This window comes from Anomaloglossus baeobatrachus, chromosome 3, assembly GCF_048569485.1.
Source record: "Anomaloglossus baeobatrachus isolate aAnoBae1 chromosome 3, aAnoBae1.hap1, whole genome shotgun sequence".
Taxonomy (NCBI): domain Eukaryota; kingdom Metazoa; phylum Chordata; class Amphibia; order Anura; family Aromobatidae; genus Anomaloglossus; species Anomaloglossus baeobatrachus.
The window spans coordinates 330,311,477-330,336,809 of NC_134355.1; the positions used below are offsets into that span (position 1 = coordinate 330,311,477).

Consider the following 25,333-nt stretch of genomic DNA (forward strand, 5'->3'; position numbering starts at 1 on the left):
ATGTACACGGAAGTGCTGATGTCTTCAGTCTCTGGTGCTCGCGTCTCCTTGCTTGTCTGTCGGAGGTTGTATATTGTGTGTATGTACCGGAGCGTGTTATCTACGGGGTTGTGTAGTGTGTATTACAGCGGTGTGTGATATAGGAGGCTGTGTAGTGTGTGTGATATAGGAGGCTGTGTAGTGTGTATTACAGCGGTGTGTGATATAGGAGGCTGTGTAGTGTGTGTGATATAGGAGGCTGTGTAGTGTGTATTACAGCGGTGTGTGATATAGGAGGCTGTGTAGTGTGTGTGATATAGGAGGCTGTGTAGTGTGTATTACAGCAGTGTGTTATATAGGAGGCTGTGTAGAGCAGCCGTGTGTGATTTAGGAGGCAGTGTAGAGCAGTAGTGTGTTATATTGGAGGCTTTGTGTGATATAGGAGGCTGTATAGTGTGTGTAGTGCAGTGTGTTATATAGGAGGCTGTATAGTGTGTGTAGTGCAGTGTGTTATATAGGAGGCTGTGTAGTGCAGCGGTGTGTGATATAGGAGGCTGTGTAGTGCAGTGTGTTATATAGGAGGCTGTGTAGTGCAGCGGTGTGTGATATAGGAGGCTGTCCTGCTCATTGACACACTCTGGAGTGGACACGCCTGTGTGTTGTGCCTATGGTGTGATTCTACAGTGCCCTAGTGTATACCGTATCCCTGATTTCGGCACCATGATGTATGTTGCCGCCTGCATGTTGATGGCTGGGGTGTGTATGGGCACAGATTGGACTTTTGATGCAGAGTCTGAATTGATACCCAGGGCCCAGTGGGCAGAGCAGCTTTCCCTGGCACTGTTGCCCGCTTACTCCTTGGCACCTGATCCTACACCAGACCTTTCTCAGTGTGTCCAGCTTCTAGAGGAATTTGCTAACAACAGTGCCACCCTCAGCAACTGCTTGGTGAGCATGGCAAGGCCTGTCCGGCTGTGCCAACACTGCTACAAGGAATATGCCCAACTGAAAGCAACCATGAGCAAGATTGGAAATCCCATCATACAGGTGTGTGGGGTGTCTCTACTGCAGAGTTGTGTGTCTGTGTGTATATGATAACACCCTCTGTGTGGAAAATATTGTAGTCATGTGACCAGGTAACCTGATAAAGTAAGTGAACCCACTCTTAGGGCATGGGTTGGATTACTTATGGAGTATTGGTGATTCCATAATGTACAGTACAGTGTTGGTGAATGACTGAACATTCACATGGGGAACTCGGGCTCTGTTCCTTATTTCGTTCAGATGCATGTGACTTAAAGGGGTATTCCCATCTTCTAGATCCTATCCCAATATGTATAGGTGTAATTATAATATTAGCAAACACCTCCAATAAGAAATGTAGTATAGTTCTCCTGATATAGCTATATCTCTTACCTCATGTGCAGGGCATTGCAGCTTAGGTTACAACCACTCATATAGTGACAGTTTGTTAGTTGCTCATGGTCGTAACCATGGATATTTAAGATGCAATACCTTGAGGTAAGAGACATGGCTATATCAAAAGAACTATACTACATTTCTAATTGGAGGCATTTGCTAATATTATTACTACACTTACTACATATTGGGATAGGATCTTGGAGTTGAGAATAGCCCTTTAAAGCAGCACTCCAGCATTTCTCATTGCACTGCTGGAGTGGTCCTTTAAATGTAAGTCCCCCTGTAATATACTCTGCCGCCATCTTCAGCTTTTTCTATCGTTGCTCTGGTCAGTCTTCTGTGATTTCTGACCTGCTGGTGTGCTCCATTGTTTCATAGAGCGCCGGAGGTCTCAAATCAATGCAACTCTATGAGAACCTTGTTCTGGCTCCTTGAGATGCATTGGGAGCTTGTGACATAACGTCAGTCAAAAATTACGGTCACAAAATGGCGCCACAAGACCGAAGCGACGCCGGAAACAGTAAAGCCTAAGGTGAGTAGAATACCGGGGGCAGGGATTTAAAGAGCCAATCCCGCTCTGAAGAAACAAATGAGGAGATTTTGTAAATTCCCACATTATTACACGTATAGGATTTTCTTGGTCCTTCTCATGGTTGGTAAGGGTCTCACTTGCCTTTATCCTCTTCTATATATCCAGCCTTGATTTTGCTTTTTGCATAAAGTGTCCGGTCTAAAGTTTAACTGGAGCCATAATGGGATTAGGAATACAAATATGCAGTGTGGTGGGTGAAGGACGGCACAACCTGGCTCCGCTCTTATCGCTCCTCCTGTGTTATGCAGTAATGCGGACTCCATGGTGAATGATTGCCGGCGCTGTGTGTACAAGCTGCTTATTAATTTTGAGTAGATAAAATCCTATTTAAAGGCCCCGATACACATAAAAGCAGAGTAAATTGAAGTTTTTAATTATGGTCGGAATTGTCACCTACCTAGTGTGTATGGAGACGTCCAAACTCTCACCCCACAGATGATGATGGGGGAAATAAATTCGACATAGCTGATTCTTTTATTGTCAGAGTAAATGAGCGGCTGCTAATGCTGTCTGGTAGCGGCATATTCAGGACATGTGCACGCTTGGCCAAGCTGATCATGCATGTGTGGGGGGGGAAGCTGGAAGGAATGCACATCATACGATTGCAGTATAAAGGGGTCATCATACTCGCCTCCTGGACTGGCACCCTCCAAGCAGTCTCATCACTGTGTCTACAGGCAGTCATGTGACATTGTCACATGAGCGCTGCAGCCAATCAATGGCTATTGATGGGCTGCACCCTTCACATTTCTGTCAGATGTAGATCTTTTTGCCGGAAGACTGCAGCTCATCCGCTGTGTTCATGACTAGAGTTGAGCGAGTACCTAACTATTCATGCTTGCTATACTCCTAACGAGTACTTTTTATTACTCGCGTATTCATTACGAATAGTGTGTTCAATGCAAGTCAATGGGGAAAACTCGCAATGTAACGAGTAACCCGAATGCCGTACTATTTGTGCGAGTAGCGAATAGTGCAGAATTTGGGTTACTTGCTACATTGCGAGTTTTCCCCATTGACTTGCATTCCACACACTATTCGGAATGCATACGCGAGTATTAGACAGTACTCGTTAGGAGTATAGCGAGCACAAATAGTTAGGTACTCGCTCAACTCTATTGATGAGACATGACCTCCTCTAGAAACGGTGCACACATTTCTGGAATGGTATTTGTCCTGGAGGTATTTGCTTTTTGACTTTATTCGGAGCACTGTAGCACTTAAGAAGGGGTTAACTAGTAATTGACAACCTTTTTAGGGCATAAAGCATTTCATAGGGAGCATAACCTGGTCCCTCCTATGGGCCATAGCAGAGATATCTGATTTCTCTCCGATGCATTACCTGGACAACCATTCATCTGACTCCGGCAGAGGTCACTCTAGGAGAAATATTTTGATGATGGCAATATACCCTGGCAAAATGAACTGTTTGGGCCTTGGGAGCTGGATCTGCCCCAATCAGCAGCCATGTCTCAAGAACACAACCCATGTCCTTATAGCGGGAAGCTTGCACTTGAGACCACCGTCCTTAAGCTGAAGGAAGGATCTGCCCTGAGACGTACATATAGCTTCTTTTGCAGTGGCTACTGTACAGGAAACGTCTTACTGATGTAGGCCTTCCCTGGCAAAGTCAGCCGTTTGCTCATGCGGCTCTTTCATGCCAAGCGTTGTCCTACAATTTTGCATCAGTCGTACTGTTTACTGGACAATTTTATTTTGCGTTGCAATAATTAGTGTTGAGTGAGCAGTTGATGTTCGGATGGGGACGACTCGTGTACTGAGTATAATGGAAGTCAATGGGGAACGTGAACATTTTTCAAGGAAATCTTCCAGAAAAATGCTCGAATCCCCCATTGACTTCCATTATACTCAGTACACGAGTCGCGCCCATCCCAGCATCCAACTGATCTTAACAAGTACTGAGCATGGTAGTACTCGCTCATCACTAATTATATTTTTAAAAGGGGTTATCCCCTAATTTTAGACTCATGACCTATCTTTAGGATAGATCATCCAGATACAAATGATGGGGGTCTGACAAGCAGCGGTTGTAAACTGTACGGAGCAGAACACAGCAGCTCTGTGCACTATTTAGTGGCCGTTGCAGGAGCTGTAGATCAGCATTTATTGCCAGCACCTGACAGCTGATAACTGTGTTCGGAGGTTTGGGGTTCTGTTCCTTACGCTAGTTACATCCTTCTCGCCTCCGGAGGTAATAATTGACCTGATGGAGGTTGTAGACCCACACTGAACTTCTATTATGACTTATCCCAAGGATGTAATTGACAATAAGGAGTGGACAATCCCTTTAATAACCATGTGACATAAATGTGTAAAGTGCAAGAATCACTGACGCCAAGATTTGTGGCTTCCTAGTTTGCACAATTTTACATGAAGCAGTTGTTTTTTTTTTTTTTCTTGGAACCGTTTTTTGTGTGAATAAACCGTAGTGAGGAAGATGAGTAATAGGAGCTATTTCAGTCCTGCACATCACATGCGCAGCGCTCCCTTCCTCTATAGCATGTGACAGACGCTCTGTACATTCCTTGTGTTATCTGAACGATCTCTAAACTCATCTTTCCTTGTATAACGTGTTCTTGTTTCCAAAGCTCATTGCTTCTTGTCATTTTCTCAAATCTGCAGAATAGCACAGTCACCTGTTCTACAATACTACTGCGGTCTGACCGAGTCCAGGTCATCGTGGAGCTTAATGATTTCTTTGATAAGTTGTGGAGTGATTCCAAGTGTGACAGTAAGTATGGCATTAGAAGTATTCATTCCAATCAGCCATAACAATAAAGGGTTATTCCTAGTTTCATATGTGAGAACCACAGGATATTTTATAACCTGCTGATCAGTTGTGGCCCCTCTGCTGGGATGCCCAAACGGTCCCAAGATTGGGGCTTGAAATCAATGGGACTTCTGGTAGTCCGTAATGAATATCGCGTTTCAGATCCCGGTTCAGAAAACCGGTGGGTGTCTAACCTTTACTGTGCGTAGATGATAATTTGAAAGTAGACAATAAGCCGTCAATGTTGTGCAAGGTTAACCAGAGTAGTCTGAGACAATAGTAAAATACTGTAGCACAAATTATTAAAAAAAAAAAAAAGCATGTAATTCTACTATTCTCTGTAGAAAGCCAGCATGATTTACTCCATGACAGAATTTTACATCATAGAGTGCGCCGCTATGGAGTGGGCTCAGGGGCTGCTCTGTAACCATTTCAGGGTCGCTGTCAATCACTGAAAGTATGATTTAAAGGGTCCGTACATAGTGACTGTTCAAACCAAGTACAGGCGCTTGTGCATCACGGCGTGGCCAGACATTTACGTGCAGCTTCTCACCTGTTTTCCTCTATCTCCACTCTTCTCCAGTTCTATGAAGCCAGAGCTGTCAATCAATGGACGGGTTGAGATAGAGGGGGAAAAACAAGTAGGTGGGGGACAAGCACTTAAATGATTAGCTCCGCCATGATGTACTGAGCGCCTGACACACTTTTTGAGGCTGGAGTCACACGTGTATGAGGATTGCTTATCATTGCATCGCCTGATCTCAGGACAGGAGCATGTCAGCTTCATGTATTTCTATGCAGCCTAGACATTCCTGACGGCCGGTCCGGTTGTGCCATGCGATCCTCATGCAAGTCTGACTCCAGCCTACTTTGAGTACCGTAATTGTTGGTGCACCCAGTTCCCATCCCCTCCCCCTTTTGCGACACAATCATAGGGAAACAGTGGGTTACCTGCTGAAGGCTTCGGCCCCTTTCACACATCACTTTTTTGCCGTCAGTCACAATCCATTTTTTTGACGGATCCGTTGCAGATTGTGGCAAAACTGATGCGACAGATCCGACTAGATAGGGGGCTAAATAATAATTGGAGCATGCTCAGTTTAAAAAAATCGGACTGTCTCCGGATTCCGTCATTTGACGGATGACGACGGATCCTGTGCACATAGGCTTCCATTCTACCAAACGACGGACGGCGACGGATCCATCGCTGTGTTTTTTTCGACGTAGACAAAAAACATTATTTGTCCTTTGTCTCCGTCCAACGACGGATGAAATGTGAGGCCATCCGTCGCCAATACAAGTCGATGATAAAAAAAAACGGATCCAGTGGCATTAGTTGCCGGATCCGTTTTTTTTTTCAAAATTCTACAGATTGTGACTGATGGCAAAACACTGATGTGTGAAAGGTGCTTTAATTGTAACGGCAGATTTTGGGGGATTTCAGTTGCTAAACTTCACCCAAAAAATGCAACCAAAAGTGATCAAATCTTCATATGTGCCACAAAGGGAAAAAATAAGTGACAAGTATCAGAAAATGTTGACACAAGCAATTTTTTTCCTTTATAATTGTACAAAATTCAGAATTTTTGTAAATGCTAATGTCCCTACAAATTGATATTGCTGTAATTGTCCTGACCTGAAGGATCATGTCACCAGGTCATTTTTACCATATTATGAATGTTGTTAAAACCAAAGCAGAGTTTTATTAATTTTATTTTTTCCCAGTTTTACCTGACTTTGAATTGTTTTTTCTATTTTCCATAATATATGGTAGCACAATGAATGGTGTCAATCACAACTAATACTCTTTGCAAAAAAAACAAACCCTCATATGGTATTGTTAACAGAAAAATAAAAATGTAATGTCTCTTGGAAGAAGAATAAAAAAATGAATGCTCCAGATTTGTACCTATATCTAAACTTAATTTTTGATGAAGGGTACACAAACACTTCTCAGGATTCTAGGCCATCCATGTGCAGTAACTATTACTGTTAAAAGCCCTTTACTGTAAACACTTTTTATACTTTCTGATTAACCCCTTCATGACAACTACCGTACATGTATTTCGCAAGACTGAAGCAGTGTATGGAGTGGGCTCATGACGTGAGCTAGTCCCATACTCAGCAGGTAATGGCTCTGTGTATCACCAGAACCTGCCTCTAGCAATTGTTAGCCAGTTAAATGCCACTGTCAAACTCTAACAGCGGCATTAACAGCACGCTGGCATGGGGGCGCTCCATTCTATGCTCCCATCAGCGCACCCCTGTTGTGATCACTGGTCACGATACGTTGAAAGCCAGAGGTGGTTGTGCTTGAAAGGAAACCGTGCTTTTCATTGTATTCAGCAGTACTATTTTATTGCTGTATACTGCACAAGTGATCAGACAATCACAGGTTATTGTCCCCCAAGGGTACTAACAAATGCACTGAAGAAGGAAAAAAAAATATTTTTTTATTTTTGCAGAAAAACAAAAAAAACAACTCCAAACCTAAGTTATAATAATAAGAATAATAAATACACATATGTGGTATAGTCACGTTCGGAAAAGTCCAATCTTTCAAAACATTAAAAAATTGACCCAAAAATTGCTGTAACAAGGGATCCAACTTCCGATCTATCCAATTTTTCGTCCGGCAGCTATCTGTTGAGTCATCCATACAGAAGTGTTTGCTCTGCCAATAGCTCCTGGATAGAGGTGAGCGGATTGGCGCATCAGTGGCAGGTTCACAAGGAAGTCCGAGATCCGATCCGGAATCCGGGCTAATGTATGGAGAGATATGAGAGAGAGAGAGAGAGATATGAGAGAGAGAGAGATATGAGAGAGAGAGAGATATGAGAGAGAGAGAGATATGAGAGAGAGAGAGATATGAGAGAGAGATATGAGAGAGAGATATGAGAGAGAGAGAGATATGAGAGAGAGAGAGATATGAGAGAGAGAGATATGAGAGAGAGAGATATGAGAGAGAGAGATATGAGAGAGAGAGATATGAGAGAGAGAGATATGAGAGAGAGAGATATGAGAGAGAGAGATATGAGAGAGAGAGATATGAGAGAGAGAGATATGAGAGAGAGAGATATGAGAGAGAGAGAGAGAGATATGAGAGAGAGAGAGAGAGATATGAGAGAGAGAGAGAGAGAGAGATGAGAGAGAGAGATATGAGAGAGAGAGAGAGAGATATGAGAGAGAGATATGAGAGAGAGATATGAGAGAGAGAGATGAGAGAGAGATGAGAGAGAGAGATGAGAGAGAGATGAGAGAGAGATAAAAAAAAAACCCCACAATAATTGCCGAATCCGTATCGTGTACCCGGAATCCCGCGTCCGGATCTACCGCTGAAACCGCGCTGATCAGGATTTTTCAAGTCTGGGTCCGCTCAACACTACTCCTGGATTTTCTATGTGAGACACTATCAGACTCCCCTGGGTGAAGAAACATTACAAAAATGCAAAATTAATCGACAAGGTGCAAGTTTGGGAAAAAATGCTGCAATTCTCAGTCAGGAGAAAAGAGCTGCATGTGCGTGAGATCTGAAATCTTATAGCTTTTTCTGGCAGTGTAAAATGAAGCTTCTTTTCTACAGAAAACAGCAAAAATGCCACGTGTGAACATGACTTAAACGGGTATCTTTTATTATATTACCTTGTATACAGCCTGCTGTTTTCTTGTTTTAGTAACTAAAGGTCTTGTCCCACAATCAAACCTTGTGTGAGGTTGCATACAGTTCACACACTGTATAACTCACTTTGCTGCGATGCAACATAGACTTAGGAACACTGTCTCTTTAAGAAGTCCAGCAGGTTTATTTAAAAAGCCACATAAATCGCTCCTGCAACATAAACCATGAGCCTCATCCAGGTAAAAGGAACATACACAAGGTATTACAGTTTAACTGTGGTATGACCTACGTAGAGTTGGATACAGTCCTTCACAGAATCGTCCCACTGACCTCGGTCAGTATTCACATATGGCTTCCAATTCCGTTACCTTCGCCACAGGTTTCCTTCGAGGACATTGCAGCCCTCCATTTTTTTTTTTCTCCAATTTTCTTACTAGCCACCAGGTTTAATACTAGACTCCTACTTCCTGTTCTGTAGAGATGTTTTCAGCAGCCTATTTATCATCAGGGACAGTGGATAACATCTGTATATGCACAGTTGATAATACAAGACTCATAATCTACAATAGGTGATGGTCAATGCTTACCTCCTCCCCTTCATTCACAGTGACCTTTGCCCTAATCATACCATGCATAGAAGGCTAACGCAAGTCTGTCCATATCACTTCCTGAACAAGACAGGAAGCATGAGTTTACTGTTGGGCTTAGTGGCCAATATAAAATATATATTTCATGTAATAGTATTAGTTCTTGGAAAACAAAATATGCTGTACCATCTACAAGTTGCAATGTAATAAGACAAACCTACTTTTTTTTTTTTTTTTGCTCCATACTGTATTAATACCAATATGATTTTACTTTTGACAGACTGCTTGGAGAAGAACGGCACTGGCGTATCACACAACACCTCTGAATTCATGAATTCCTTTGACTCCTTAATCCAGTGCTTTAACAATACAATGAAGGTCAGTCTGGGTTTAGATAGCCTTAAGCTGGTGTCACACATAACGACGACGACAACGACGTCGCTGCTACGTCACCATTTTCTGTGACGTTGCAGCGACGTCCCGTCGCTGTCGCTGTGTGTGACATCCAGCAACGACCTGGCCCCTGCTGTGAGGTCGCCGGTCGTTGCTGAATGTCCAGCTTCATTTTTTGGTCGTCACTCTCCCGCTGTGACACACACATCGCTGTGTGTGACAGCGAGAGAGCGACGAAATGAAGCGATCAGGAGCCGGCACTGGCAGCTGCGGTAAGCTGTAACCAGCGTAAACATCGGGTAACCAAGGGAAGACCTTTCCCTGGTTACCCGATGTTTACGCTGGTTACCAGCCTCCGCTCTTGCTGCCAGTGCCGGCTCCTGCACTGTGACATGTGGCTGCAGTATGCATCGGGTAATTAACCCGATGTATACTGTAGCAAGGAGAGCAAGGAGCCAGCGCTAAGCAGTGCGCGCGGCTCCCTGCTCTCTGCACTGTGACATGTAGCTGCAGCACACATCGGGTTAATTAACCCGATGTGTACTGTACCTAGGAGAGCAAGGAGCCAGCGCTAAGCGCGGCTCCCTGCTCTCTGCACATGTAGCAAAGCGACGTTATGATCGCTGCTTCTGCTGTGTTTGACAGCTAAGCAGCGATCATAACAGCGACTTACAAGGTCGCTGTTACGTCACCGAAAATGGTGACGTAACAGCGACGTCGCTGTCGCTTAGTGTGACACCAGCTTTAGTGTAGGCTGATTCCATGTAATACACTTGTTTTCTAGGTCATCAGTGTTGTATGTTCTGCTGTTATATTAGCTTTTTATCACCAACTAGCTGTAGTACCCGGCGTTGCCCGGGTTAGTAACTGACTCTGTCTCTCTCTGTCTCTGTATATGTGTGGCTGTCTGTCTCTTTCCTTGTCTGTCTGTGTCTGTCTCTGTCTGTGTCTATGGGGTGCTTTACATGCTGCGACATCACTAGCGATCTCGTTAGCGATGTAACACGCCAGATCGCATGTACGATTTGCCGAGATCGCACATGTGACCGGCGCTAAAAAAAAAGACCTATGTGCGATCTCGGCAAATCTTATCTGCGATCTGGCGTGTCACATCGCTAACGAGATTGCTAGCAATGTCGCAGCGTGTAAAGCACCCTTTTGTCTCTGTCTGTATTTGTATCAGTCTATCTGTCTTCATCTCTGTGTCTCTATGTATGTGTGTGTCTGTCTGTCTCTCTTTCACCACCTGTCTCTTTGCCCGGGCTGTCTCTCTGTCTGTCTCTTTCCAGATCTCTTTCCACGTCTGTCTGTCTGTGTCTCTGTCTATCTGTCTCTTTATGTGTCTCTCTATCCGTCTCCCCACCGACATCATACTACCTCAAACATAAGCTTCTTATACTAACAGTTTGTTTTGTTCCTATAGCAACCACTGACAGTTGCTATTAATAGCCTGTAGCTCCCACCTCCATTCAGTTTAATGGAGGCAGGATTTTGGAGAGTAACTGTAAAGTACATTGTAAATGCGACGGTGCTAATTCCTTTAGCGGACACACACACACACACACACACACACACACACACACACACACACACACACACACACACACACACACACACACACACACACACACACTGAGCTTTATATATTATATGTTGCTTCTTAAGAATGGTAATTTGCTGTTTCATTTCAGGAGCCTCCAATCTCATCAGAAGGCAATATTTCAAGAGTCTGCCAAATTTGTAATGAAACTTACCAGCGTCTGAATACTATGTATAATGGGTTGGAGAAAAAAACCGGCTTGTGTATTGACTTAGAAGATGCTGTAAGTTCATATACAAATACAAGTGTAATGCAAAGAAAAAAAGATTATACATTTGATCTGTATTTACTGTGAAAATTAATGTTACCTATTGGTTCTAGAAAGTGCCAGACTTTAGTTTCCCCAAGGAATAAGTTTAGGAAGTCCAGAAAAATTATTTGCCACCATAATCCACTTAAGGCCCTTATTCACCAATGAATTGGAGATCCACCTGCGCTTGTTAACCCTTTTAGATGACGCTGTCAAATACTGACATCACGATTTAAATGGCCGAGGCGGGGATTGCACTATTCCCCACCTCCGTCGGCGGCCCTGTGACGTGATCACAGGGCGCCTTGGTGTTGCCATGGTAGAACGGGGTCAGCTGATGACCCTCTGACGCTACCATGACTCACTTCCTGTGAGAGCTGACAAAGCTCCCACTCATACAGGAAAATAGCATTTCTCCTGATCAGAGCAATGCTCTTATTTAATCTGAGAGCAGCATAATGTAGGAGCTGAAAGCCTGGTTCCAGGGATGTGCCACTTATTAGGCTGTATTGTAGTTGCAATACAATCAGTATTTTATCAGCAGGAGATTATCATTACAGTACTATATATCATGCTAATCTGTGTAACTCTGCCCCCACCACTGATTTAGCAGTTTGCTGGCAATGCACAGTATGTACAAGAAGCTGTCAGTGAGGGATGTAGGTGGGCTTATACACAGCAGAGAAGTCTTTCGTCTGCTACATCTACATCAGGCAAAACATGAATTCTATCAAAACTACATCTAGTAAGCCTGACTCCAGCGAAGTATCTGACATATGCCTTAGGCCTGTTTCACACGTCAGTGATTCTGGTACGTATGATTTTTATTATATATATTTATGCATATGTATATGTGTGTGTGTGTATGTGTGTGTGTGTGTGTGTGTGTGTGTGTGTGTATATATATATATATATATATATATATATATATATATATATATATATATATATATATATATATATCTGACATACGCAGAACCATTATAATGAATGGGTCTGCTCACACATTACTGATTTTTCACTGACCATGTCTCCGTGCGGCGTACATGCGTGTCCGTGATTGCCGCACGGAGACAAGTCCGTTTTTTTTTCTGGCATCACTGATGTCCCACGGACTACACAGTGGTGTCATCCGTGTAACATGTACCAGAAAAAAATGTGCATTGAAAATAAAATACATTTTCAACTCACCCGGCTCCAGTGACGCTCTGTGCAGCCTGTGCTCTCTGCTTCTTCCTGGCCGGCTCATTATGGCATGCATATTCATGTATGCAGCAAGAGCCGAAGTAGCTGCAGAGGGGAGAGACAGCGGCAGCCGGATGCAGCAGAGCTGGAGACTTCAGCACCACGGACAGCAGGATCGGGGACAGGTGAGTATACGTCCATATGCAATCACAGATTGCACATGGACAACCTACGTCTTAGGCTATGTGCGCACTAGGCCGTTTTACCCACGGATTTGCTGCGGAAATTTCTTGAGAAATGTCTGCAATCTTTGTGCAGACATTTCCCAGCAAATCCTATGCGAAAAAAAAATAGCTGTGCGCACACTGCGGATTTTTCTCAAGAAATTTCCTTGAAGATTTTCTTGAGAAAATTTCTTGAGAAAATGAGCATGTCAATTCTTTTCCGCAGGTACCTGCGGATTTCTGCAGTACAGCCTGCAAAATCCGCAGGGAACAACCTACGGGAAATTCGCGGCAAATCCGCATGCGGATTTAGACTATGTGCGCACTTACCGGATTTTGCCGCGGATTTTCCGCGGATTTGCTGCATGTTTCGCTGCAGAAAATGTTCATAACATCTCTGCAGTGAATCACCAGCAAATCCTATGGAGAAAAAAAATACTGTGCGCACTAGGCGGAATTTGACAGCTGCATGTTTTGCTGCGGGAATCCCGCAGCAAAAACAAGTGCATGTCACTTCTTTTCCGCACATCGCTGCGGGATTTCACTCCATTGACTCCAATGTTGATCATGAAATCCCGCAGGGAATAACGCAGGCAGCAAATTCTGTGCGGTTCACTGCGTTTTCCTGCGTTATTCCCTGCGGTATTTCGCGGTTTACCTCCGGTAATGTACATCGCTTGTCTGCGGTTTGCAGGGAAGTGATGTCATTACAGGAAGAGGAAGCGGAGCAGAGTAAACACAAACACATCACAGACACATAGAACACAGACACATAGAACACACATAGAAAGAAAACGGAAATATAGAAAACAAAGAACGTGGGCTCCGCTGCATATTTACCTTCCAGCCGAGGTAAGCACACAGCGGCGGCCCGGTATTCTCAGGCTGGGGAGGGAGAGGGGCAGGGATAATGTCCCCTGCCTCACTCCCCCTCCCGCAGCCGAGAATATCAGCCGCAGCTGCCCCGGCACTGTCGCATGCATTATGCGGCAATACCGGCGTGTCCCCGGCTCTTCTTGCTGCCGTGTAGCAGTGGCAGCAAGGTAATACAAGGGGTTAATGATGGTGGGGGACCACCGCCATTAACTCCAGGCTTGATCATGGCAGCGTCTATGAGACAGCTGACATGATCAACCCGTAAGTGAATAAAACACAGACACCGAAAAATCCTTTATTTTAAATAAAACAAACAAGCCTCGTTCACCATTTTATTAACCCCTCCCGCACCAAAGCTCCGGCGTAATCCACTGCTCCGGCGTAATCCACAGGTCCTGCGCTGCTTACATCCAGCCGCGACTGTCACAGACACAGCGCTGAATGAAAGCAGCAGGCAGCAGAGGTAATTACCGGTCATTTCCCACGGCCGGTAATGTGAACTCACTGCCGACCGTGGGAAATGCAGCGATCTATCTATCTATCTATCTATCTATCTATCTATCTGTCTATCTATCCCTCTATCTATTCTTCTGTCTATCTACTATCTCAGGATTAAATGACTTTTTTTTTTTTTTCTTCTTCTTCAATGTGCTTTATTGCATTGAATGCAATAAAGCACATCCCAACCCGCACGCGTCGAAACCGCGGCAATACCGCGGTAAAACCGCGGCAAACCGCATGCGGTTTTCGGGTGCGGTTTCCCGCGGTTTTTTACTGCGGGTGCGGTAATCTTTGAGAGCATGCGGAATTTTCTCAAGAAAATTCCATTTCCCAGTGCGCACATAGCCTTACCGCGGATTTGGTGCGGATTTTTTCCGGAGGTTCGGAAATCTTCCACTCCCAGAAGTTTCTCAAGAAATTTTCTTGAGAAACTTCACATTTCTAGTGCACACAAAGCCTTAATCAGATTCCATAGCAAAAACCTGCTGACACCTTCCCCAGATGATGAAGGTCATTCACATGAAAACCCCTTTAATCTGCTCATTACTGCATCAATTAGGAAATTGGGAGTAAAATGTATATTCACATACGAAGTTCTTTTTATGTGCAGTTTCTAGTCTGGTGCACATGAGGATATTATTCTGTAACTGCCTATAAATTGACAATTTAGTATTGCAGTTCTAATTCTAGCAGCCTGGCATCAACATGATTGCATCAGTAGACACGAGGGGAAATATTTTACTATTGACTGCTGCAACCTAAATACCTAACCATAAGATGTAGTAGAATAAAGGCTATTGTTACTACACTGCTGAGCAGAATATCTACTTTTTTATATTTCAGATGAACAGTACTCGCAAACTATGGAGCAAAACCTTCAACTGCACATTACCTTGTACCGATACTGTTCCAGTGATTGCAGTGTCGGCATTTATCTTATTTTTACCGATAGTCTTTTATCTTAGCAGCTTCCTTCACTCGGAGCAAAAGAAGCGCAAACTCATACTGCGTAAGTATTTCCTACAGATGGTATGGAAGTGGCACAAATTCAGTCTGTCTTGTGAAATCCTTACTTCATTGCAGTTTTGCCTGATGTTTCTTGCAGAAATAGATGCCTAAAAGACTTTCAAGCTCCATCAAATGTTCTACAATCAGGTGTTAATGGTCTAAAATGACAAAAGTAGTAATACTTAGCTTTTTTGCAGCTCCTATGGTAACACTTCTGGTTTCTCACTTCAACGATGACCTGTCTACACATAAACGTTCAATGCAGCATTGACTTCATTGGTGTTGAAAGGCCATTGTTACAGCTATTGACTGGCCGCAGCAATCGCAAGTTGTGAGTTGCGTTAACAGAGACCAAAGTGGCACAGGCAAACCTTAGTACAGAAATAGCAATGGTTTGGTAAAATTAATATTACTCCTTTTACTTTATGTCAGCCAGCTATTTGAAGGGAAAAAAAAACATAGCTAATGAGGATGGAAACCCCTTTTAAAGAATTTTAGTGCAAAAACCTTAAACATTTTTGGGATGGCCTGAAACTAATATTGATTTTTAGACTAAGTGCCACTTTCTTCTAATAGCTTTTCTAATAGAAACAGTCATTGAATTCAAAGTAAAAAAAAAGCCTCTCCGTGTAGCACATAAACGATGACCTGGTGAATATCATGCGAGTCTCCATCCAAAAGCCAGGACCATAGGCTAGTAATATGAAAACCAAGTTGCAGGCGAATCTGAAATGGAATATCACAATTGGAGCTACTACTGAGTTTACGTCTGATAATTGACAGCCAACACATGTTCAGTATTGCAGGGACTAGCTCAGCCCCTGAAGCAGACTTCACTGATGATGCTTAGTTTCAGCGTGTGGAAGGCAGCCCCTTCTCCCTGATGACATCCCGTTTGAGCAAAATAAATGAAGCTGTTATAGTAGAGAGGGAGTGGTAGGGACTTTCTAATTTGAAGTATATTAGAAAAGAAAACCAAGTTGTAGGTGAATCACCATAAAATTATGTTTTTATTGTAACAAATATAAGGTCTTCTTCCAGTTTATTATATCTTTACATTCAGACAGCATTTATTCCTGTGCTGGGAATTGGGAAGAAAAAAAACTCCTGTTCACATGCACTTTCACCACAGTTTAACTAGTCTGTTCACAAATTGTTGCACATCAAATTAATTTTGGTACTATGGCTTTAAAGAACCTCATACATTAGGCTAAGATTGGCTGAACCCACCATCATCCGTAGGATCAGCCAACAGTCCAATGTATATAGTGGACTTAAGATGTTTGGACTGCTCTGACATGCTTGCTCCTAGGCAGGCACCTCTACAGGCACCCTACACCTTTCTCTTTACCCCTCCCTTAGTACTGCACTCAGTGATCTTCTTACATAAGTTCCACAGCAATTTGTGCATCTACGTTGTGGACAATTTACATGGAGAGGGGGCAGTTATGGTTGGAGGCTATGGAGTTGAAGGGCAACTGGTAGGGGTGCTTTACATGCTGCGAAATCGCTAGCGATGTTGAACGCGATAGCTCCCGCCTCCGTTGCTCGTGTGACATTTGGTGCTCGCTGCCGTAGCGAACATTATCGCTACGGCAGTGTCACATGAACATACCTAGTCAGCGACGTCGCTGTGACCGCCGAACAATCCCTTTCTCAAGGGGGAGGTATGTTCAGCGTCATAGCGACGCCACTGCGGCGTCACTATGCGGCCGGCCAATAGAAGCGGAGGGGCGGAGATGAGCAGGACGTAACATCCCGCCCACCTCCTTCCTTCCACATTGCCGGTGAACACAGGTAAGGAGATGTTCGTCACTCCCGCGGTGTCACACATAGCGATATGGGATGCTGCAAGAACGACGAACAACATCGTACCGGTGGCAGCAGCGATATTAAGGAAATGAACGACGTGTCAACGATCACCGTTTTGGAACGATTTTGCGATCGTTGATTGTCGCTTATTAGTGTTACACGCTGCGATGTCGCTACCGGTGCCGGATGTGCATCACTAACGACGTGACCCCGACGATATATCGGTAGCGATGTCGCACCGTGTAAAGTACCCCGTAGGCTTCTCCAGATTCAGAGCGTGTGATGATATATGAGCTGCTCCTCCCCTCTTAGTACACATCGAGATTCACTGGCCACGCTCCCTATGACATTTAGAGTTCAGTGCCCTCAGCTCCCAACCTACTTGGCTTAGCCTAAATGATATGCTATTTTTGTTCTGTTAAAAGCCAAGGCAGGAAATCTGTGTACTCCCCTTTGAGCGATGACAGTAGCAGGAAGTAAGGAACCACATGTAATATTACAAGAACAAGCAAGAATTCTGGAGAACCTGACAGCTGATACATGCTGCCCAATCCATAGGCAGCATGTATCGGGCACTGGCTGTATGATCCCAGCCAGGTATGTTTCACTCTGAAATAGTTCGGCTTTTCAGAGAAAGACATACTTTAAAAACCACCAGGAACCGACCCGCTGTATACACTAGTCAGACAGGCAGTCCTCACCTCCTTTTTGCCTGCCCCCTGCCCTTGATTGCCAGGTATTGAACTGTACGCGCATGTAGGCAGAGACCTGGCAACCCAAGCTCCGCTTTCCTTTGAAAGTCTGCAGAAAGTCACACTAACCTGGTGGAGGTCACACAGCCAATGCTTGATACATGCTGCTTGTGGATTGGGCAGCATGTGTCAGCTGTCAGGTTCTCTTTAACAGCAAATAATTTATACATTTACTGTCTCTTAGGGTTTACAGGGGGTTTAATCATTCATTATTGCAGCAGGAGTCATAAGTGGAAACAAATAGCTAGCCCTTGACCTATTCATAATAGTAAATCAAATGAGTTGGATATATGATTGGTCAAACATCTGTTTACAAAGCCCCGTTACCGATTTAGCCAGGGAAAAAGGCCAGGTATTCATATGTCAAGTAGCCACTCAGTTTCAAGTATCTGACAATTTGCTCCTGGTCCTGTGCTTGACATATGAAAGCTTTTCCTGTGTCTGCATGTGATGAGAGCTGTGTGTGAGGATGGTGTAGGGCCAGCTGAGTACTAACTCCGAGGACAACTGGTCTAATTAACCGATATAGCTAATTAAAGCCATGGAAACCCATGTAATGGGTAATATCTTAACAACTCCTCCATTCCTTATAGCTCCACCAGTGCTAGTACAGAAGATCAACTATATACATAGCTGGTGAAGAGGTTTAATGTACTTTACAATGCATCTCATAGACGGTGCTGTAGAGTTTAGGAGCAAGGTAGCCTATTCAAGGAGCCACACACAGACCTTCTGTAGAAGATAATCCAAAGAGTTATATAGTAGGAGCAAATATCAAAATGCAATGGCTACCTAGCTCCTGGAATATTACTCTGTTACACATAAAAACAAATCTTTATGTAGAATCCATTTGGGTTTTTTTTTACGAAAGGGGACACTTAACCCCTTAACGACCGCGGGCCGTAAAATTACGTCCTAAATGACATAATCTTACTGCCCGCGGTCCTCCGGCGGCAGCATGCCGCGATCGGCACACATCTCAGCTGATTTTCACAGCTGAGATGTGTGCCTGCTAGGCACGAGCAGAATCGTTATCTGCTCGTGCCGATTAACCCCTTATATGGCGCTGTCAATACATGACAGCGCCATTATAAGCGCAATCGCGGTAAAGTTTTACTTACCGCCGAAACCGGAAGTCACGTGACGCGATCACGTGACTCCCGATAGTTGTCATGGTAGCACAGGGTCATGTGATGACTCCTGTACTACACATGAATTGGTTTCACTTTCGCTGTGCCCGGGGCACAGCAAAAGAGAAAGACAGCGTATCTGCTGTTTACAGCCTTCCAGCTGTGATCAGCAGATACTGCAGAGCGATCGGAATGCTGATCGCAATAGCCCCCTAGGGGGACTAGTAAAATAAAAAAAAAAAGTAAAAAAATAAGTTTTAAAAAATTAAAAAAAAACAAAAAAACCTAAAAGTTCAAATCACCCCCCATTCGCCCCATTGAAAATTAAAGGGTTAAAAAAATAAAAAATATACACACATTTGGTATCGCCGCGTTCAGAAACGCCCGATCTATCAAAATATAAAATCAATTAATCTGATCAGTAAACGGCGTAGCGGCAAAAAAATTCCAAACGCCAAAACGACGTTTTTTTGTCGCCACAACTTTTGCGCAAAATGCAATAAGAGGCGATCAAAACGTAGCATCTGCGCAAAAATGGTACCGTTAAAAACGTCAGCTCGAGACGCAAAAAATAAGCCGTCATTGAGCCTAAGATCCCGAAAAATGAGAACGCTACGGGTCACGGAATATGGCGTAAAACGTGCGCCACTTTTTTCGGACAAACTTCCGATTTTTTTTTAACCCCTTATATAAAAGTAAACCTATACATGTTTGGTGTCTACGAACTCGCACTGACCTGAGGCATCACACCCACACATCAGTTTTACCATATAGTGAACACAGTGAATAAAATATCTCAAAAACCATAGTTCTATCGCACTTTTTTTGCAATTTTTCAGCATTTGGAATTTTTTTGCCATTTTCTAGTACACAATATGGTAAAACTGATGGTTTCATTTAAAAGTACAGCTCGTTCCGCAAAAAATGAGCCCTCACATGACCATATTGACTGAAAAATAAAAAAGTTACGTCTCTCAGAAAAAGAATGGCGAAAAAAAAAAACGGAAAGCGAAAAATCGGCCGGTCGTGAAAGGGTTAACACTTCCATCTACAGGAGCCTTTATGCCACGAAGTTCTCGTCACACATTTTTTGTGCTGCGGTTAAAGGCAATCTGTCAACAGGTTTTTGCTGAGGACAGCAGGGTGTAAGGGTTAAAAACACAAAAAGCAAGTAAGCCTCTCATCTGTGTGTGAAATATTGTTTACTTAAACTAATGCCTTTATTAACCTGTGAGTAACATTGCAGGACTAGAAATGCATTTGCAGAGGAGTCCGACACGCCCCCTGCTGATTATGCATTGGTTGAGAAGCTTCAATCTCTATAGAGAGCCTCTTGTGTTGGTGGCTCAGCTACAAGCTTAAAACTCAATTCTTCTATTATATGAGAACGGCTGCACCCAGTAATCTATTTGATACACCGTTGGATTCAGAATTTCCTTGCCTACATTATGTTGCTGTCAGTGAGAGAGTAAAAATCTGCTGACAGATTCCCTTTAATGCCCAAGGAGGTTTGTAGCTCAGAAGTTATTGAGCCAGAGTATTAGTGGCACATTTTCACGATATTCCTCAACAAAAGAACTCCTAAGTTTTCGTGTTTGGCCAAATTGATATAAAATATTTAGGCTGGCTGAAATTAACTGAACTGACTTCAGGACCTCACAAATACATTCAGCTTTTTAGAATGACCCAGTCTTTCGCAAATATTGGTAAAGGCTGATTGCATGGCTAGGGGTTGAATTTTATACCCCCGCAGTGGGACAGAATGAAAAACCCAAAATGTGTTAATCAAAAGGTACCATATTTTTCGGACTTTAAGACGCACTGGACTATAAGACGCACCCTGGTTTTAGAGGAGGAAATTAGGAAAATAAAATTTTAAGCAAAAAATGTGGTCATGACACACTGTTATGGGGTGAGGATCTGCTGCTGACACTATTATGGGGGTAATGTCCCCAAATTCTCTACTAAGGTATCTCATTCTGGTAATGATCCTCCTGCCTTGTATATGCAGTATATGTCCCTCATCCTGCTATATACCGTCATCCTGCCATATGGCCGCATCCTGCTATATACTGGCATATGGCCGCATCCTGCTATATAACCCATCATGGCATATGGCCCCATCCTGCTCATAATATGCCCCCATCCTGCTCATAATATGCCCCCATCCTGCTCATAATATGCCCCCATCCTGCTCATAATATGCCCCCATCCTGCTGATATGCCCCCATCCTGCTGATATGCCCCCATCCTGCTGATATGCCCCCATCCTGCTGATATGCCCCCATCCTGCTGATATGCCCCCATCCTGCTGATATGACCCCATCCTGCTCATAATATACCCCCATCCTTGTGTATGGCCGCATCCTGTGGCACATAAAAAAAATAAATGTTCATACTCACCTCACCTTACCTCACTCCCTGCAGCATCGCTCGTCCTCCCATCTGTGGCAGCGCTGCTGAGTGGAGCCGTCCCCGTTACCCTGCAGCATCGCGATAATCTCTTGTGTCTGTGCCGGCGGCTGCGTGTGGACACATGCGCACAGCGATGATGTCATCACTGTGCTCGGCGCTAGTCTCCACCCAGCCGCCGGCACAGACACAGGAGATGATCGCGGTGCAGCAGGGTAACTGGGACGGCTACACTCAGCGGCGCTGCCGCTGACACAGACAGGAGGACGAGCGATGCTGCAGGGGAACAGTGAGTGTACTGATTCACTGCCCCCTGCGCTGATGATGATGTGTGGGGAGCAGTGAATACAGCCGCACATGATCACTCCAGGCTGTAGTTGTCAGGGGTGATCATGCGGGCCGGCTGTCTATCCCCCGCCCATCTGTCAGTGCCTGCTTCAGCGCTGAGGGATGATGGGTGGGGGATGGGCGTGCATGTTAAATGAGCGGGTCCACGTGGTCATGGCAGGCTGCTACAGCCTGCTCGTGCCCCCGATGACCCGCTCCACCGCAGCACCCACATTCCCTGCAGCCACCATCAGACCATAAGACGCACCCCCCCACTTTCACCCAACATTTGGGGGGAAAAAAGTGCGTCTTATGGTCCGAAAAATACGGTATATCGCAATACTGTGTGTATTATATTTTTACAATACCATGGTAGAGTCTCACCATGGGAATAGTTATAATTGACACTTTGAACGATTTCTTTTTAAATTCTATATCATTTATGTCTGTTTGATAGAATGTGGTCTGATGCTTCTTGTCATGTTTACTGATCTACTAAAAAATGTATCCTTCTATTTCAGCCAAAAGATTTAAGTCCGCTGCCAGTGTAGCAAACATACAGGACAAGCGTAACTGAAATGAACTCAGTGGAAGAAGGAACATTTGCACTGGACAATACACTGATGTATTCTATGCAAGGCCGCAAGAAGATATTCTTTTTCCTTTTCTTTCCTTGTCACGGGTATCCAAAACTGAATAGGCCCTTTACTACTGAAGGAAGATAGTGACTTCATCCTTGCTTTTGGCAATTTCTTTTTTTTTTTTTTTTTTTTTTTCCTGGTCTCCAAACTCCTATATTACTTACTGGAGTTGTGAAGGAGTTAGATATCTAGTGGTCTTTATTAGGATTTCTTTTTGATTACAGTGAAACATACACAAGTTTGAAATGTTTGTTACATTCTCGATCTTCAGAAATACAAACAATATGATGTGGCGTGTGCACCCAGTTACATGGAATAGGCCAATGGCTAGTTATACACATTTTTGGTAGGTCCAGTTCATTTTGCTGGTAAATACCAATTAATGTGTGTTGGGTCAGCCTTTTCCTCCCATGTGTGCAGTTTGGTGAGATGAGGATCTATTATTTTACCCATTAAATCCTTCATTTTGCCAAGAGACCCTAAACCATTTGTTTGTTGTTTTTTTATCTTCTACCACTAATTGGAATATAAAGATTAAATGTTAACTTTTATTGCGCGAGTTGGGGGTAATAGCTGGCAGGTACTATTATTTTCGCAGATCTCCGAGCATTTAATGCGGTTTGTGCTTCGTGCAATTTTAAGTTACATTCACATGTAGCTGTTTTGTTTGTCTTTTTAACATCTTTATATGCAAATTAAAAGCTGCGTTTTACAGTATTAGCAAAAGTTCTGAGATTTCAGAAATGTCATGTTTGGGTTTTTGGGGGTTTTTGTTTGCTTGACTCAATTTGAAAATTGCAACATTTTTTAATTCTGCAGCATGTCCATTCTTTCAGCATTTTTTTCACCCATAGATAGCAATGATAATGTAATAGTCAAAAACTGCAACAAACGTTCTTTTTTGCTTATTTCCCCTCATTTTTAGTGAATAAAACTAACTTTATTAAACATGCACTGTAGACCGTGCACAAAAATCGTTGCAAAAAGGAAAGTTTTTGGCTCCAGAATAAAATGCTGCTTTGGTGTTCATTCTTCATGCAATACTTATTTGGTATATCATTCCAGAGTTAGGGTACCGTCACACTCCAGCGATCCCACCAGCGTTCTGACCTGGTCAGGATCGCTGGTGCATCGCTACATGGTCGCTGGTGAGCTGTCAGTCAGGCAGATCTCACCAGTGACCAGCCCCCAGCCAGCAGCGACGCGTGGAAGCGATGCTGCGCTTGGTAACTAAGGTAAATATCGGGTAACCAACCAAAGCACTTCGCTTGGTTACCCGATATTTACCTTGGTTACCAGCACACACCGCTTAGCGCTGGCTCCCTGCACTCCTAGCCAGATTACTCATCGGGTTAATAAGCAAACCGCTTTGCTTATTTACCCGATGTGTACTCCGGCTACGTGTGCAGGGAGCCAGCACTGGCAGCCTGAGAGCGCGGACGCTAGTAACCAAGATAAATATCGGGTAACCAAGCACAGCGCTTCGCTTGGTTACCCGATATTTACCTTGGTTACAGCTTACTGCAGGCTGCCAGAAGCCGCCTCCCTGCACATTCAGATCGTTGCTCGATGTGTGCTTAACAGCGGGAGAGCAACGTCCAAAAAATGATCCAGCACTGTGTGTGCCGAGCAGCGATTTCACAACAGGGGCCAGATCGCTGCTCAGTGTCACACACAGCGAGATTACTGATGAGGTCACTGCTGCGTCACAAAAACCGTGACTCAGCAGCGATCTCGCTATGTGAGAAGTACCCCTTACATTCCTGGACTGCTGTCATTATATCGGTAACTGTAATAGCATTTTATTTGTGCTTCGCTGAAAACTTCAGATAGTGGCAGTGAGATCATTGCGAGGGACGGAGTTATTGTGTTGATATCCACAGTGCTCTAATTTCAGCTCCCCTGGATTAGCTCGGCTGCTGCCCATGCAGACTCTGAAAGTATTACCTTGATTTGGTGAATCATATGATTGAGAGCTGTTCAAAGCAATCTTTCATTTATGCTAATAAAAGCTGGTTTACATCTGCCAAGTTACAGAATGACAGCTTTGATTCCGTAATCAGTGGCTTTTTGAGCACATTCATGCTAAGTAGGGCTGAAAGTCATTACTACAGGATAGGGCAGTTAAGAGCTTTAGTGGTGAAGCGGCTTTAATTTACTTTCCTGGCTTTGTAGCCAATTAAAATCATTCAAAAATGGCTTAGATTTTTGCAGGAGAAATTTCTCATTTTCCAGTATTTTGAAGAAATAGTTATTTCGCTAATCTATTATCTGTCTTTTTGTTGGGTTATTATATACACGTCTTTTTTTTTTGTGTGTGATTATTTTCATCTTTCTTTTGTTATCTGGACAAATATATATTTTTGACCAGTAAGCAAATTCTTCAGTCATTATTCCCGATTAGAGTTGATGTAATCGCATGCAGGATATGTCCCACGCAATAACAATGGAGTAATCAGGGGTTTATGTGACTGCTGGATCCATGGTAAGTAGTGTGTGCTAAATATCTGGCAATGGCATAGGTACTTTTTGTACTCCATTCCCACTCTGCACTGCATAAATGCAAATTAATGAGAGCTGTCTGCCCCTGGAGCAAGCGGCACTTTTCCATGTTTTTTTCTACTTGAGTTCTGAGTCCATATTAATATTTATAATGAAAGGGGGTTTCACAGCACTTTGATATTGATGAGGCTCTGACACTCCCAACAGTCAGCTGTTATCAATTCCGCTAGCAGTCCTGATGTGTACAGTGTGAAACGCCACAACTCCATACAGTGTACAGGCCGCTGCAGATCAATTGCTATTTTTTTTTTTCAATAGAAGCTCAATCTATGCAACTGATAGGTGGGGGTAATCTGGTGTTGGACCCCCACCGATGTTATACTAGTTAATGTATGGTTAATTTGTACAGTCAACATCCATTTTATTTGCAGCATGTTTTGTTTGCAAATGGCTATGAATTTTAATAAACCTTTTAAATCAATTGATTAATTTTATTTTTCTTCAGCGCTCTATTGGGAGACCCAGACGATTGGGGTATAGCTACTGCCCTCCGGAGGCCACACAAAGCACTACACTAAAAAGTGCAAGGCCCCTCCCCTTCTGGCTATACCCCCCCGTGGTATCACGGGTTCTCCAGTTTTCAAGCTTTGTGCGAAGGAGGTCAGACATCCACGCATGGCTCCACAGATTTTAGTCAGCAGTAGCTGCTGACTATTTCGGATGGAAGAAA

At 43.7% G+C, this 25,333-nt stretch overlaps 1 protein-coding gene across 2 annotated transcripts; it reads left to right on the top strand.

Annotated features, from left to right (window-relative positions):
- On the top strand, positions 1–25,084 carry OSTM1 (osteoclastogenesis associated transmembrane protein 1). Of its 2 annotated transcripts, none has more exons than XM_075340068.1 (7): positions 1–500; positions 533–1,026; positions 4,637–4,745; positions 9,271–9,368; positions 11,075–11,206; positions 14,863–15,028; positions 21,982–25,084. In XM_075340068.1, exons 2-7 carry the CDS (start codon positions 700–702, stop codon positions 22,035–22,037), a joined length of 888 nt encoding a protein of 295 aa, XP_075196183.1. In that variant the 5' UTR covers positions 1–500; positions 533–699; the 3' UTR covers positions 22,038–25,084. The 2 variants fall into 2 exon arrangements, with proteins under 2 accessions (XP_075196183.1, XP_075196184.1); XM_075340069.1 differs by having other exon boundaries at positions 1–172; positions 212–1,026.
- The last annotated feature ends 249 nt before the right edge of the window (positions 25,085–25,333 follow it).

Excerpts from the sequence above, each read along its gene's own strand:
- OSTM1 (XM_075340068.1), top strand. The coding sequence starts at position 700 with ATGATGTATGTTGCCGCCTGCATGTTGATGGCTGGGGTGTGTATGGGC. Across the intron at positions 9,369-11,074 it reads GCTTTAACAATACAATGAAG|GAGCCTCCAATCTCATCAGA; the intron begins GTCAGTCTGGGT and ends GTTTCATTTCAG. Across the intron at positions 15,029-21,981 it reads GAAGCGCAAACTCATACTGC|CCAAAAGATTTAAGTCCGCT; the intron begins GTAAGTATTTCC and ends CTTCTATTTCAG.